We start from the raw sequence: 14991 nt of genomic DNA on the forward strand, positions 1-14991 counted from the left end.
TTCGAGCCTTTTCCTGACCTTTTCGGCTCAGCTGATGGTATACTGACTTGTGACCGTAAGGATGTGCTCTAAGGCCCACGACACGAGAGCTTTAAACTCAGAACACACTTGTGGAAAGAAAGCTGGGTGATTTTCGTGGCACTCATAATCATTGCAATAAACAGACTGATGTTCGTAGTCAGCAAAGTGGTTTATTAGTCAAATGACCAGTTGATGACTCTCGTGGGAGTCATTATCGTTTTAAAAGGCTGACAAATAAATCCTAAGGGAGGGGACCCTGAGTATGATAAGGTCGATAAACAAAACTAGCAACAACTTGAATTCCAACAGCTCTAGAATTAAGTTAGGGCATGGCTAACACACAGGTAACGTTTAAATTTCAGTTAGTCTGTTGGGTTTTGTGAAGGGAGGAAAACTGAATAGAAAATGCTGAATCTATTACCTGTTCACACCATACCTTTAGACGTGTTGAAAATTTGTTTAATCAAACTAGAGACCGTTCACGCCGACCGCACGCAAGGCTAACTAAACAAAATGAAGGCCAAACAAGGAAGGACGTGGGCAATGATAGACGCAATAACAACTAAACAAGGTTAGTTGGTGTGAACGGGGTATTGGAATCAAACCCGAGTCACCAGATCGACTGAGAGTCGAGTGCACTACTCATACTGCAACACAACCCTAACTGGTTCCCTAACTGACTTGATTGTCGGTTTTATATACTAGTACTGTGGCCCATAAAGGACATGTAGCAAGTTAGAAGAGTTGCTGCAAATAAGAATACTGCATGTCTACCCAAAGGTACTCAACGATACCCCACTTCCCATTCCCCGCGCACAAATAAATATCAAACCCCTTACTTGTTTCATGCAACTTCGAGAAAAAGAGAGCTGTAATATTTATAGATAAAGACTTAAAAACCGCCAGACAATTTTTCTAAAGCCGGTACCACGAAGAGAGTCGACGTTCGTATTCTATACCGAGGGAAATTTATTTAGCAGTTCTCCAAAGGTTTTCTTCTGTTCTCTTTATTGTTTTCTTTTCTTCGAAGTAGGATTTGTTTTTGGCAATCATTCTGATTTATTTAAGAAGGAAATGCGTCTTTTTAAGATAATGTTTTTGGCTGTACCAGAAAAACGTCACAAGTTATGAAAATATTTGAAAAAACAAACGCCGAGTCAAAGTTCTCGCAGCGGGCTGACAATGGTTGGTATTACGAAACACGTCATCATTCTCCTGAACGTCCTGACAGCTTTGGTAGGTAATGTAGCGTAGGGTAATACGAAAGATTGAGAAAAAATAGAAAAAGAACAGGAGATTCTGTGTAAAACCTTGCAAAACCTGCTCCCGCTGATGCATTTCCAAAGAGAATGTATCGTTAACGCATTTATCACTATGGAAACAACACCTGTACTAATGCGAGTGGGAGTTCTGCATTCACAAAGCGATGTAAAAGGGAAAAAAACACGCAGTTGTGCACTTAATCATGTAGATAATGATTTGACTCCCAATTTCCTGGATAATATCCTCGACGACAACAAAAGAAATCGTACTTTAAGGCATGATTGGCACGTCCTAAGGCTCAGTGTCACATCGATTTGTTTCTCGATCAGCGCGGGTCGTTGCTCTCGACTTTTCGCATCATGACAGATTTCGCTCCCCATGTAAATATGGCTTTAAGGCAGATAATCGAATCGGAGCGCTTCAACCCCGACGAATTCCGCCACCGAAAATTAACCTTATCACAAAGTTTCTGTCTTCTGTGGCAGAACCCGAAGACAGGTGAAGTGCCGGGGCGAATGGTCGATGAAGTGTTGCATATTACAGCCGTTGCTGCTGTTCTTCTCGACTTGATGGTGCTGGAGAAAATCGCATTGCAGTCGGAGAAAGAGTCTTTCATTACTAGGACTTTTTCTCAAACGTCAAGAGAAATCATCGTGAAAGTGAGTCTAGTGGTTAAGGATGCTTTTTTAGTTTAACTCAGTATTCATAGTAGAACGCAAGTCAACGCAATGTTTTTCTTGCCACGAGTACGCGCACACGCTAGACTTTTTGAATCAGCCATTTTCACGTCAATTTAAGAATTCGTAATTATATATATTTTTATTTCGCTAATAGCGTTAGTGAAAAATAAATCCATAAAAAGAAAAATTATTTGATTTGAGGGATTTTAGTTTTTTTGAATTATTTTGCTTTACAGACATGGAAATCTGATTTAAAAAGTCTAACCTGTTGTTCAATTTTACTTCAGTTTAGTTCTCCAACCTTAGTCGGTTTTTGCATGAAACAGGTTTGGAGGAAGGAAGAAAATCATCGCAGGGCAGAATGGAACGAAAAAGAAAACTCTGAATTCATTAACACTTTATCAAAAATAATATTTGCTAACGGAAGTGGAATAGTCGAGACTGTTTTTAAGCCGATCATTCTTAAGAGTCATCAAAATTAAAATTAATCCAATCTAAAAACACTCTTGCTTCAAAGCACAGAATGCGCCATCTCGCATTCAACACATACCGCTGTTTTTGAAGACCACAGACTCATCTCCACAGGCTTAGCCTCGTTTTTAAGTCAGGTATTTCATGGATACCATTAAGTCAGTGGGATTTCAAAACATTGGTATTGTTCAAGCTGCACATTCTTTGCATTACAATTTACTTTTTTAAATGATTTGTTTTTAAAAGCTAAGCCTGTGCAGGTGAGTCTTTGATCATAAAACAAAGTGGTATTTACCGAATGAAATAAAGGACTATTGCACATAGGCGCGCGCGCGATAGGAAATGAATAAGCCTAGCTCAACCTCGAATCTAATCTCCCACGCAGCCGCTATTTGTCACGCCACGCTGCGTGACGACACTAATAGCGAGTGCGTAGAAGACTCCCTCGAATCGCGATCGATTTTAAAATTTTTATTGAAATTAAAACTGAATTGTTCACTGGCATGACGGCGCGTTTTAGGTCATCGATCGGAATCGCACAGGTACTTACTTGGATGAATGTCTCTTCAATCGAATTCTTATGTGTGACAAAGAAGACTCGGTGAACGAATGGATGGTCAAGACGATGGGTCTTCCCAGCCAAGTCTTATGTACTCTTCTTAACAGCTTGATCAAAATAGGAATATTGGAAAAAGAGCAAAGGAAATTCGACCCACGATATCATACTCTTAACCCAGGTATTTTAAAATAACTTGTTATAATGTGGTATGTGGTGAATGGAGTGTGATAGGCGGACCCACAATATTCTGCATAAGAAATGTACCACTTGTCCCCCTTTCTTCCCTAACAATTTTGGTCTATGAGTTTTCTAGCAAGAGAAAATGAATTGATTTTCTCTTGTTCTCTCGCCTGTGAAGCGTTTGGATGGTATATGCATGCGATACAACATTGCTACAGGGGGAGAGGGGGGAGGGGGGATGGTCCTCCAGAATATAGATTATAGATGTGGGTTGGGTGATCGACTAGTGACCTATCCTATCCTTGGGAGTTTTAAAAATAAGAAATAGAGTTGTATGTAAACTCTCAAGAGGAAGCTATATACTTGAGCTCTCTAGGTAACAGCCAACCCCTTGAAATAATTGTAAAACCGCCGTTGTCTTTCTTGCATTACTTCTCAAAACTGAATGAATCAGCAAGTCGTTTCTCGAGCATGCTCCAACTCGGTTTTATTTATTACTGAAATAAATGCCAATAAATGGTAAATAAGTAAATTTAACTGTTGTCGCTAAATCAACAGAATAAATAGCTAAAACTTCGCAATAATCATGTTTGAAAAACAAAATCATTTACTAATATGTAAGAGGTTTTCAACAAATCTTAAAACGTTTTATCTTTTTCAATCATTCTTTTTCCGAAAGTCACCAAGTCTCGCATGGTTTTCTTTGAATGCATCTTTATAAATTGATAAACTGCAATGTGTTGACTACTGATCAATGTCAAAAAAATCTTAAAGTAAGAATATTTTTCCCGTTATGAGAATGAAGCATCAAGGAAATGGCGGATTTTTGCTGACCAGACCATAGTTAATGGACCTGACTGAATCGATTCATGCAATGCATTTTAAGAGACAGGCGTAAAATGCGAAAGGTTTTTGCTGTTTTTCTTCTTAAAAACCACAATAGGCGCCTACAGCTGCTATGGTATTATCTGGAAAAAGTCCCTGCTTTTGTTATACAAATACTCACATACGCCTCGACTGCTTCCGCTTCAAAGCACTTGTAATTTTCTGAATTGCTACGCGACCCACACAACTATAGCTATAACTCGAGACTTCTCAGCGCAGTCTTCAGCCCTATCGCTAGAAGTGGATCGATGATTCGAACGAACTCCCCCTCTCCACCTTTATAGGAGTACGGAATATTTTTTAGCGCTATTTTAGTTTTTCAGGAAATGGCATAACTAAGATTGGTAAAAAAACGAATCTTCCCTTTCAAGGAATCTTTCCCTTTCCTAGCGACGGGCCTGTACATCCATTTATGAGTTTCTTAACAGTCAGGTTTTTTGATCGAAGAAAGCCAAAAACTATAGGTAGTGTTCAGTGGTTCACTGCGAACGAAGTATTAAATTATCAGTCAAAAAAGATGCTTGATCAGATAGCTTTCGTGCACCGATGGTAAAAATATGCTAGATCCAAAACAATGCACCATCAACATGACAAAAAATCGGGTCAAATGAATTAGTTTTCAACAATAAGCTTGTTATATGAAAAAAGCAAAGCATACGAATAGCAAATTAGTGATTAATTAGCGATCATTTTTCATGCCACGGTTTATATTCTTTTTTCAATACTCCGCCTTAATTATATAAAAGCTTCCCTGAGCAATCTGCGATGGAAAATGGCCATGCAATATTTATATTTTTAACAAGAAATTTCCAATTTTCAGTTCGCACACAAGAAAATTGATTCCTATTATTACGGGTAATCCACAACCGGCAGAACGAAGCCTGGGAATGGATGAACAAACAATGAATGGTGAGATAAAGCAAAGAACGCAGCTCACATGTAGAACAATACACATTGTTCACCATAATCCATGCTTTCTTTGTTTTTGTTATTTTATCCAATCCCAAGCTTCGTTCTACCAGTGGACACCGACCCATTATTAAGCTGTGTAAAACAGTTGCTGGTTTGCAATCATTCCCAAGAGAGAGAAATAACAAAAGACACAGCGGCCATGTTGGATGACATAACGGAAGAGACTAATGACAGATCTTTTGTTAAATTCATCCAACATGGCGGCTGTGAAAACCATCAATTAATGTATATTAAAGTAAAAACATTAATTGTAAATTGTTGAAAGGCGCATCTTCTTAATTTTGTTAACCCTCTAAAAACCCTATAGTCATAGATTCACCCGTGGGCTCGCTGACATTTAGACCTCTTGCAGCACTTTGGAATGCAGATCAATATGGGGGACAAAACAATAAGTTGGATAGCGCTCCACTGGATAAGGATTTATTCGTTGGATAGCGCTATCCACCCTTCGTACAACTGGGCCCAGGATTGAATTTCTTTTGTTTTGTCCCCCAGATCGAGCTGCTTTGACGTCACATGCAAGGGGTCTATAGCCGAAATAGCCACTGATATATACCGATCGGATGCGCGCGATTTAGACCCCCCCCTAATTAAAAAAAATCCAAGCATAAAATAATTGGGCAAGAGTTTACAGTAATTTGTGATTCAATTGCGTCTGAAAAATATTTAAGTCAACAAACTTGAATGGGCCCAGGAAGTATATTGTTTAATACATTTTCTAGGTGTCCTTACTCTTAATATTGTCATATATCTTTACAGAACCGCAAAAAGAACTTTACAAAGAAGTCCAAATGATTGCATTGCAAGGCCTAGTACCGGACAGTTATATGTGGTCACTGTTAAAGCTAGCAAGAACTTGTGATGCTTTCAAAGCGAGTACAGCACCGATTCTCAATCACCAGTTTGATTACAAAGACAACTCGACAGCCTTAGCTAACATTGATAAGCTGGTTATGATGGAGGAGTCACGGAGTACGCTGAAGGAAAAGAAATACAAAAGACAAACGGGGAGCTTCGACGACTTGTTTAAACTTGGTAGTTAGTGAGCGAGAGCCTGATTGATGAACGAGTGAACATGTGTGGATGGGTGGGGATGGTGAGAATCATGTTATGTCTTTACAAGAGAATATGAACTGGTTCAATTTCTCTTGGTCTTTACCTTCATGCTCCCTTGATCCGAAGGTTTTTCTCCTGCTTTTTGTCTTTTTTTCCCTTGTCCACGAAACCTAACACGCTACAATTCCAATAGAGGTTTTGCACCATCACGTGCCGGCGCCCATAATACAGCTTGGGTTGCTTGAGGTTAGATGGCAGAACAATATAATCCATTTGCCTTTTGGGAATTCAATTCTTTCTCATGTAAAACGATTGTATTGTTCCTGCCATCTAACATGGCTGCCGTCACGTGATGGTGCAAAACCTTGTACCTTTGCATCGAAGCGAGATGAACGGCGAGCTTGCAATGATAGAGACATGTGAATAATTGTCCAAGGTGTTAAAAAGATCCCTATCATTACAAGCTCGCCATTCGTCTCGCTTCGATGCAAAGGCACTGCTACTTTTCAAGATGGCGTAGGGAACTGTGAAAGGGACTATTCAATCTGTGAGTTAGCTATGCCTGACTTAGATCAGCCCAGAGGTTGTCCCAGGGTTCAATCTATGAGTTAGCTATAACCTGACTTAGATCAGCCCAGAGGTTGTTCTAGCGTTCAATCTGTGAGTTAGCCGTGCCCTGACTTAGATTCATCCAAAAATGTTTAAATTGCTATGTGTTGAAAGGTTTTTCATCGAAAAAGTTAATTGACAATGTATATACTTAATGATACTTTCACTCTGACGAAAGGACCCATGTCCGAAACGTTAGCATATGTACAACCTTTTTTACATAGTTCTTTCTTATTAAATTGTTATTCCACATACCACATTAAAATATTATTTAAACGTGTTTTTAAGTGTCACTGTTTTTAGTTAATACCACCATTAGGCATTTCAAAGATAAACGGAGTCGAGTTGGCATTGCAGTAAATTACGTCTATATTGTCCCCTAAATGTGTCCGTCCCTAAATATGTCCCCTAAAAGGTCCAACAATGCATTGCAATCCCAACTTGACCCAGTTTTTTTCTAAACCTCGGAACAGCAAATAATCAGTCTTAAATACGTTGGCTAGGATATTGGTGGCGTGCCACATACTGTGTTTTGGGACCTATTTCATATATATACAGCATAAAATCTTGGGCAAAAATATAGTTTTTACAGTTTTCACAGAATTATCTCTGCTACAGTTCAGTCTCAAAACAAAACGCCTTTTCATATTAGAGTGATTCAGGGCATTTTATAAGAGAAATGAAAAAACTAGTCTTGCTTGTTGTTGTTTTTTGTGTGTGCAAATATAAAGAACTTATGGGGATTGGATTAACACTCGAGAGGTGTTAAGAGGTACTCCACAAGGCATCTCTCATGTGCTGCCAATTTCCACAGCACACAGCACGTTTTCTATTTTATCAATAACAGTGTAGGCTAACTGGAACCATTTTTGAGTGTTTTGTTCTAACTATGCTCCTCTTTCTATGAATAAGAGCAGTCCTGGCAGAGCCAGCTCTCAAAATAACCACAAGAGCTCAGTGAATTTTTCCGAGGCATTTTATGCATTATTCAAAAGTTTCGATTTTTCAGGTTCAGAAGAGCTTTTCTTCTGTTCTTCTTTTTTTATCGCAACATTAACTTCTCGAGGAGAGCAAGAAGGACCAACAGCTGCAACCTCCTCAACTCCTCCCTTTTTACTCTGGTCATTCACCACCTGCAATTCTTGTGCAACTTGAAGCTGTCTTGCATCAATCCTTGATTCACTTTCTATAAACGTCAAACTTGTGAAGTGCGACTTGGCCCTGGGAAACTCTTCATTGGAGAAATGCTGGCTTAACAGATCTCTTTTACCAAATAGACTTGTGTCAGCATCACTCAATAACTTAATCAATGTCCACATGTAACCATCGGCTACTTGTCCTTGCAGAGCTATGCTTCTTAGCTCTTTTACCAGCTTTGCTTCAGGTTCTGTTTATAATGAAATATGGTTACTATGGTAATCAAGTAAGGGGGCCTAATAATGAGCCAACATCATTATTTTACATAGTAAATAATATACATTTCAAGCTTAGTAAGCAACATGCAACAAGCTATATGCAACACGCATCACGCTACATGCAACAAGCAACAAGCAACAAGCAACACGAACATGCAATGCACAAAATGCAACAAGCTATATGCAACATGCAACAAGCTATATGCAACATGTAACACGCAACAAGCTATAGGCAACAAGCAATATGCAACAAGCTATATGCAACAAGCAAAATGCAACAAGCTATATGCAACAAGCTATATGCAACAAGCAAAATGCAACAAGCTATATGCAACACATGCAACACACAACAAGCTATAGGCAACAAGCAACATGCAACAAGCTATATGCAATAAGCAACATGCAACAAGCTATAGCAACACGCAACAAGCTACATGCAATATGCAACATGCAACATGCAACAAGCAACAAGCAATATGCAACATGCAACATGCAACATGCAACATACAACATGCAATGAAACCTTTACCAACCTTTTTCGAAATACCTGTATACTCTTTTAGTATGAAAATTAAAGAAAAAAAGAGTCTGATCTACCTGGATTGATTGTTGGGTACTTTTTCCAGAAAAGCACTGAAGTCTTTCCAAATATTTTAGCCTCTACAAGGCTGTCAAGCACTTGAGTAGCACAGGTTGGATTCAGATAAGACCCTTGGAGAATCCATTCTTCTAGTGTTTTGGGTTTATCAGGGGTGTTGCTATAATTATATAGAATACCAGAAAAGAGGGCTTTGTCTAGGAATGTGCCAGTAGGTGATGGATCTATAACCTAGATAGATAAAATAAAATAAAATAAAATAAAACAGAACAGAACAGAACAGAACAGAACAGAACGAAAGGAAAGGAAAGGAAAGGAAAGGAAAGGAAATGAAATGAAATGAAATAAAACAAAACAAAATAAAATAAAACACAATAAAATAAAATAAAATAAAATAAAAAATAAAGGAAAATAAAATAAAATGAAATGAAATAAAGTAAAATTAAAAACAAATTAAATTGATCTTTACAAATTCCCTCTTACAGAATTTTTCTTTTTGCATCAAATGGAAGATTATGATACAAAGTTCAAATATACCAGTTTATAAGATAAATGCTCTAAATCTCGCAATTTGATTGGGTAAGAGCACATGCTTTATGAGTGCAGTGGGCAAAATAAACAAGCTTAGAAACATGAGGAAGTGTTTCGCTTGCTTTTTGAGTGTTCTACAGCTCCCACAGTGTTTATACCACAAATAGAAATAAGTAACCATTTCATATTGCTTTTATAAAATATTTTTAAACATAAATAATTTCGTGCAAGGGTGAATCTGTCTTCTGACATAAGCATGGTTGCCAACCAATCAGCACATGCAATTATATTATTCTAGAATCATTACAATTGTATAACATAATTTTCATTTGAAGATATAACTAGCTAAAAACTAGTGTGAGCTGCGTCGGTGTTTCTAATGAAACAGTAATGATGAAAAGGTAAATTATACACTGTGAAAAGATGAAAAAACTTACTTACGTTTCAGACACTAGTCCTTCTTTTACTCCGACGAAGGACTAGCGTCCGAAACGTCAGTTTTTTCATCTTTTCATAGTGTATAATTTACTTTTTCATCATTACTGTTTCATTAGAAACACCGACGCAGCTCACACTAGTTTTTAGCTAGTTATATCTTTTTATAAACTATCACTTCTTTCTCTTTTACTCCGACGAAGGACTAGCGTCCAAAACGTCAGTAAGTTTTTTCATCTTTTCACGGTGTATAATTTACCTTTTCATCATTAATTTTCATTTGAGGTTGAAAAACATTAAAGTGTCAAAAATAGATGAAATGACCTGTCTGTTTTAAAGACTGAAGCAATAAAGCATGGATGATAAAGCTGAATTTATTGAATGATTACTAGAGGTTGTAAATCAAAATAATACATTATTTAGTGAAGCATGATTTTCAGTTGCAAGGTAATAATGATAATGATTTATTATTGATCTAAAAATGAATCCTCGTTGAAAAGCAAAAGAGATTATATCAAATAACAAGGAATGATATCAAGGAATATCAAAAGATTTCATTTTTGTTGTTATAATTTAAATTTTTGTTAGGGTGCACTTAATTTGGAGCCAAGCCCTGTTGTGCTTAACCCTTCCATGACAGCTTAGGAACTTAGACAATTGTCATGGATAAAGTTATGTAAATATAATAAATCTTTTTCTAATTCGAAGTGTAAAATGTGGCTAGGATAGTAAAAACTTTTAAAACTTTTAAGGAAACTAAAAAACAGTTCTGGTAGGATATAAAAATTAAGCAAAAAATTACTAATTATTTCAATAACACTTCATAAAAATTGCTTTAAGACAGTACACTTTTAGAGTAGGTACTTGTAGGGTAGGTACTACGTTTTGTGATATTGGAAAATATTTGTGAACAAATAATGAAGCTTTTTTTCTGACCTTCACGTATGTTATCTCTCTCCTTCTTCCCAAGGCAATCCACTGTTTTACTTGAGCTTCAAACTCAATTTTTCCCAACGCAAACAGATCTAATAACACAGCAAGAACAGCAGCATTTGCAATTCGCCCTGATCTCTGTCGACCAGAAACTTCACCATTTTCTTTATTCTGCCACAGAAGACAGAAAGCTTGGGACAGTTTTAATGGACGACCTTCAAAATCGTCCTTGTTGAAGTGTCGAGACTGAAGTATTTCTCGCAGTCTCTCGGCTATGAACCAAGCATCTTCAGTGGACATCGTGGGAAGACAGTATCGTGATTTACACGATTTCTTCTACTGCTTCACGATATCTTCACGGTCGATGCACTCACCAATGAAATATTGTCATCGTTTTTACGTTCGACGTAGGAGTGCAAAAAGAGACCATTCTTTACTATCCTACCTTATCTAGAGAATTCTTCGGGATAAGTAAGATGACCGGATATTGGTCAAAATGCCGAGAATGCTTGACCTGAACGTTATCTATATAAAAGAAGACGCCATGTTTGTTGTCATATGGAACAATGCTTCCCTTTAAAAAAGTGTGGGGAGGGGAGGGTAAAGGGGAAGTAGGGTGGGGGAGGGGGAGGAGAGGAATGGAGAGAAAAGAGGAGAGACGAGATGGAAAAGATTGTTTTATTCATTCACCATTTTCACTTCATTTTATATCTTCATTTTTTTATAAAGAGAAGTGAAATATCAGTCACAAAAAAAAGATTTTTGCAAACTTTATTTCGTTTTTGATTTATCAAATTGAAAACTTTACATTTTGTAAACTATCAAGTAAGCATTTAAAAAAGGCCTTGTAAGAACTTTATTTCCATTTGTAAAACATTGAAACACTTTGTGATAAATTATCATCAAATATAATTGGAAACAACAGTCTCTTTATCTACAGCTATAATGAATAAATATCTTAAATATTGTACAAATAATTATTGATACATGAAGAACAGAGGAATAAAAATTTGTTAATAGAATTTGTTTTTAGTGTTGGGAGGGAGTTTGGAACCAAACTAAGAACGGCTGCTGCAAAGGAGACTTTTCATCATTTCTTTTTTGCTTTGGCACTGGATGCACCAGATTTCTTCCTAGTAGATTTCTCAGGTGGATGTTCAGATTCTGTAGTCGTTGTTGACCTCATATGTTGATATTCTAGTTTGTCCTTCATGGCTTCAAGTGTTTCTTGTACAATTGTCTCTGTTACTGCTGCTCTGGCAGATGCCACTTCCTTGATGAGCTGTGTCAAGGTTTCTCTATTAATTGCTTCTTCACCAGCTGGAAGTTTTTCAATTGGGATTTCAAGGTATTTGGAAGCTTCCTCTAGCAGTTTTTTATAATGATCTTGACGGTCCTGCAAAAAAATGCAAACTTTGAAATTTTGATGGCCTTTGCTATTTGTCCTCAAGGTACAGGATAGCTAATATTATTTGTATTGAAAGTGATCCTCAAAGTTTAGATAAAAACTTTTTGAATATTTATATAAGAGGGGATGGGTGGCAGAAAAATAGCCAAAGATGGGAAAAGGGTAAAAAAGTAATAATAAATATGCATTCCCAAGAGAGTTAAAGACAAAAGCACGGCGGCCATTGTGGTGGCGTTAACAATGGATGCTAATAAGAAATCTTTTGTTAAATGGCACCAACATTGACTCTGATAGGCCACGATGACATGTTACGTGCAAACGAAGAATAACATGAGTATTAATTTATGGAATAAATTAGCATGCTTAATCATTATTTACCATTCTCTGCCTTTCTTCCATTCTATCTATTTCTTTCAGTCTTTCTTTTTCATCCCATTCAGCTTTTGGGATACTATCAGAAAAGCATTGTAAAGTTAAAGGAGGTTCGACAGTCAAGGTATAATTTGTTCTGTCTTCAACACGATCTTGAGTCAGGACGTAACGATATAGTTTAAAATGCTGTAAAAATGTCGTAAAGACGTAGTCAATGAGTGATTTGAGAGAAGCTTCACTAAAACTTTCAGAACATCCTTGGAGTTCATGCTTGAAGAGATGGATGACTTCGGGAAGACTTTTCTCTACGAAAACAAACGCACAGCTAGTTAAAGAAGATTCTTAATTTACAAACTGAAGAAACCTTTAAACGTGCACTACCTGCAATATTATGGAGCAAATTTTGAACTATTTTGAAGAAAACAGCCACTTGATTCCAAGCAAGACCTTGTTCGACTACAAAACACAAGCATTCATGATATACATCCAGAAGTATTCCACTCCTTAGGTCGTCGTCTTCATCAAATTCAGGAAATTCAAGGAATTTAGCCAACAGAATCTTTCTTTTTTCTCCATCTTTTTCTCTAAACAAACTCTGAATCTGAGAACCTTCAAGGGAAGCAGCCATTTTGAAATGTTGTTTCTATGGCAACTACTGATATCCGCTGATTAGGAAGCATTGCTGGCGTACCTGTGTTTTCAAAATGGCGGACGAAGCAGCAAAAAATGAGGAAGTATTATTGTAGTGAATATTTCGATATCTATTAAACTTGATATTTATTTATTGAAGTTTGAAAGTGTTCTTATACTATGGGCGAAACATTGGGTAGGTATATGTAAATACATATGCATGATCATTGTAGATTGCTCACACTTAGAGTGCAATATAACGCTACAAATATTTGTGCAATGTCTTGTTTTCTATTGTTTCATCAGTGTTAGTTAGTACAACTTAGTGCTAATTAGACATAATTACATATCACTGTTTCACAGATATAACTAGTGTTTGCACTAACTCTATAAAACAAAATAGAATAAAAAATAAGCTTGACACACACTAAAATGAAACAGCTCAAATGAAAGTCTACAACTGTGGCTTCTCCTGTCTTCTAGGCAATGCATTTTGGCTTATTATGGTTGCTATTATGTGGGGCTCTACCAACCCTCTTATCAAGAAGGGAAGTACAGGAATAGAACAAGTCAGGCGAAGTAATGCTTTGATGCAGTTTGTAGCTGAAATAAAGTTCCTGGTTTTCAACTGGAAGGTAGATTGTTTTCATAATAGAACCTTACTTCGATATATGCTGTGTTTCTTACAAATGCTGAGGTCTTCACTGGCATCTGCCTTGTGCATTTGGTTTTTGCCACCCAGCAAACTGTGCATGAGCTGTTAAATGTAAACAAACATTGACCTATAGGCAACGTTAGCTGAGGGGCTTTTAACCCCTTGAATTTGACCAATGAGAACCTCAGCTCACTGTTCAAGTAGTTAGACCAAACACTGATCCAGCCTACTTCTTGAATCCACTTTGCCATCTTACAGGAATTGCTGCATCAAGTAGTTCACTTGGTATTATTAATATTAATTTAATACGATATTTGTCTTATTGATTCAGTGTTTGTAATTTTGTGTTTTGATATTCTAGTACATGGTTCCATTCTTGTTGAATCAAAGTGGGTCTGTAATATTCTATTTAACATTAGCATCTGCAGGTAAGTGTTGCTCCACAGAAAAGGATCAGGGTAGGGGTAGTGAACAGGGAAAAAGTTCAGATGGGATGGGATAAGAAAATTGTATGAGAAAATGGGATGAGATGAGAGAACGGGTTAGAATTAAACAGGGAAGTAAACAGAAAGAGGACAAGACACATATAGGACAGGTGAATAGGAGAATGAAAGAATGGATGAGATGGATAGGTACAAAATTCAGGTATTAAGTATTGAAGCCTCCATTCTTTTCCTTTTATAGACCTTTCTCTTGCTGTTCCAATAACAAATTCCTTGACATTTCTCTTTACGATTCTCACTGGAAGATTACTTGGAGAGGAGAGTGCTTCTAAAGGTATCACTTCTTACATTTGGTTTGTAAAATCTATAACTTTTCCTTCTTTGAGTAAATGTTTTTGATTCTTACCTTGCCATTCCTGAAGGTAACATTTTTCTTCCTTTTACAGAAACCTATGCAGGAATGGCACTTGTAATGGCTGGAGTAACACTGTGTGTTTTGGACAGAACATAAATTTGTGGGCTGCTTGCTGGTGTGCTCAAGAATCACTCATTTTCTTAGTGTTTGCAATAAGTGGCGAATGTCATCTGTCATGTTACAAAATCAATGAAATTTATGAACCACCAAATATGAGGTGTGGATTTTACAAAGACAACTTATCATCTTGCTGTTCTAATCAAATTTTGTACAGTCTTTGACATGAAGATCATGTTATAAGTGTACCAGATGTGTTAAATGTATCAGAATTTAAAAATTCTTTCAATGCTAAGTCATGTTTTCACTATCAGAGATCATAGATGAGAAAACTGACACAGCGAAATCACTAAACCTGTGAAATAGATATTAGCCTAATACACATTAGTAGACCGAAATTCCA

General features: G+C 36.9%; 4 protein-coding genes across 4 annotated transcripts; 2 read left to right on the forward strand and 2 right to left on the reverse strand.

Annotated features, from left to right (window-relative positions):
* The first annotated feature begins 1448 nt into the window (after window positions 1-1448).
* LOC116308023 (uncharacterized) lies at window positions 1449-6976 on the forward strand. The gene is made up of 3 exons (XM_031718372.2): window positions 1449-1943; window positions 2956-3172; window positions 5791-6976. The coding sequence occupies exons 1-3, from the start codon at window positions 1644-1646 to the stop codon at window positions 6072-6074; spliced, it is 801 nt and encodes a 266-aa protein (XP_031574232.2). The 5' UTR covers window positions 1449-1643; the 3' UTR covers window positions 6075-6976.
* On the reverse strand, window positions 6843-11167 carry LOC116308040 (uncharacterized). Its single transcript, XM_031718392.2, has 3 exons — window positions 10612-11167; window positions 8709-8940; window positions 6843-8083 (listed from the first exon to the last, which is right to left on the reverse strand). Exons 1-3 carry the CDS (start codon window positions 10906-10908, stop codon window positions 7674-7676), a joined length of 939 nt encoding a protein of 312 aa, XP_031574252.2. The 5' UTR covers window positions 10909-11167; the 3' UTR covers window positions 6843-7673.
* A 194-nt stretch (window positions 11168-11361) lies between these two features.
* LOC116308038 (uncharacterized protein C8orf74 homolog) lies at window positions 11362-13023 on the reverse strand. Its single transcript, XM_031718390.2, has 3 exons — window positions 12770-13023; window positions 12395-12693; window positions 11362-12004 (listed from the first exon to the last, which is right to left on the reverse strand). Exons 1-3 carry the CDS (start codon window positions 13014-13016, stop codon window positions 11699-11701), a joined length of 852 nt encoding a protein of 283 aa, XP_031574250.2. The 5' UTR covers window positions 13017-13023; the 3' UTR covers window positions 11362-11698.
* Window positions 13024-13083: 60 nt separating this feature from the next.
* Window positions 13084-14986, forward strand: LOC116308020 (transmembrane protein 234). Its single transcript, XM_031718368.2, has 5 exons — window positions 13084-13214; window positions 13502-13653; window positions 14035-14101; window positions 14358-14450; window positions 14563-14986. The coding sequence occupies exons 1-5, from the start codon at window positions 13199-13201 to the stop codon at window positions 14625-14627; spliced, it is 393 nt and encodes a 130-aa protein (XP_031574228.2). The 5' UTR covers window positions 13084-13198; the 3' UTR covers window positions 14628-14986.
* The last annotated feature ends 5 nt before the right edge of the window (window positions 14987-14991 follow it).

The sequence above is a fragment of the Actinia tenebrosa genome, unplaced genomic scaffold (genome assembly GCF_029948245.1).
Source record: "Actinia tenebrosa isolate PJP-AT-01 unplaced genomic scaffold, QUT_ActTen_1.0 PGA_scaffold1__47_contigs__length_23844297, whole genome shotgun sequence".
NCBI lineage: Eukaryota > Metazoa > Cnidaria > Anthozoa > Actiniaria > Actiniidae > Actinia > Actinia tenebrosa.

What these genes read in the sequence shown, in the direction of transcription:
- LOC116308040 (XM_031718392.2), bottom strand. Translation starts at nt 10,908, where the DNA reads ATGTCCACTGAAGATGCTTGGTTCATAGCCGAGAGACTGCGAGAAATA. An exon ending in GAGAGATAACATACGTGAAG is followed by an intron (nt 8,941 to 10,611) that starts GTCAGAAAAAAA and finishes TTATCTATCTAG; the next exon opens with GTTATAGATCCATCACCTAC. An exon ending in GTACCCAACAATCAATCCAG is followed by an intron (nt 8,084 to 8,708) that starts GTAGATCAGACT and finishes CATTATAAACAG; the next exon opens with AACCTGAAGCAAAGCTGGTA.
- LOC116308020 (XM_031718368.2), top strand. An exon ending in TCCTGGTTTTCAACTGGAAG is followed by an intron (nt 13,654 to 14,034) that starts GTAGATTGTTTT and finishes TTGATATTCTAG; the next exon opens with TACATGGTTCCATTCTTGTT. An exon ending in AGAGGAGAGTGCTTCTAAAG is followed by an intron (nt 14,451 to 14,562) that starts GTATCACTTCTT and finishes TTCCTTTTACAG; the next exon opens with AAACCTATGCAGGAATGGCA.
- LOC116308023 (XM_031718372.2), top strand. Translation starts at nt 1,644, where the DNA reads ATGACAGATTTCGCTCCCCATGTAAATATGGCTTTAAGGCAGATAATC. An exon ending in CAAGAGAAATCATCGTGAAA is followed by an intron (nt 1,944 to 2,955) that starts GTGAGTCTAGTG and finishes GGCGCGTTTTAG; the next exon opens with GTCATCGATCGGAATCGCAC. An exon ending in ATATCATACTCTTAACCCAG is followed by an intron (nt 3,173 to 5,790) that starts GTATTTTAAAAT and finishes ATATCTTTACAG; the next exon opens with AACCGCAAAAAGAACTTTAC.
- LOC116308038 (XM_031718390.2), bottom strand. Translation starts at nt 13,016, where the DNA reads ATGGCTGCTTCCCTTGAAGGTTCTCAGATTCAGAGTTTGTTTAGAGAA. An exon ending in TTTGCTCCATAATATTGCAG is followed by an intron (nt 12,694 to 12,769) that starts GTAGTGCACGTT and finishes TTGTTTTCGTAG; the next exon opens with AGAAAAGTCTTCCCGAAGTC. An exon ending in TGGAAGAAAGGCAGAGAATG is followed by an intron (nt 12,005 to 12,394) that starts GTAAATAATGAT and finishes ATTTTTTTGCAG; the next exon opens with GACCGTCAAGATCATTATAA.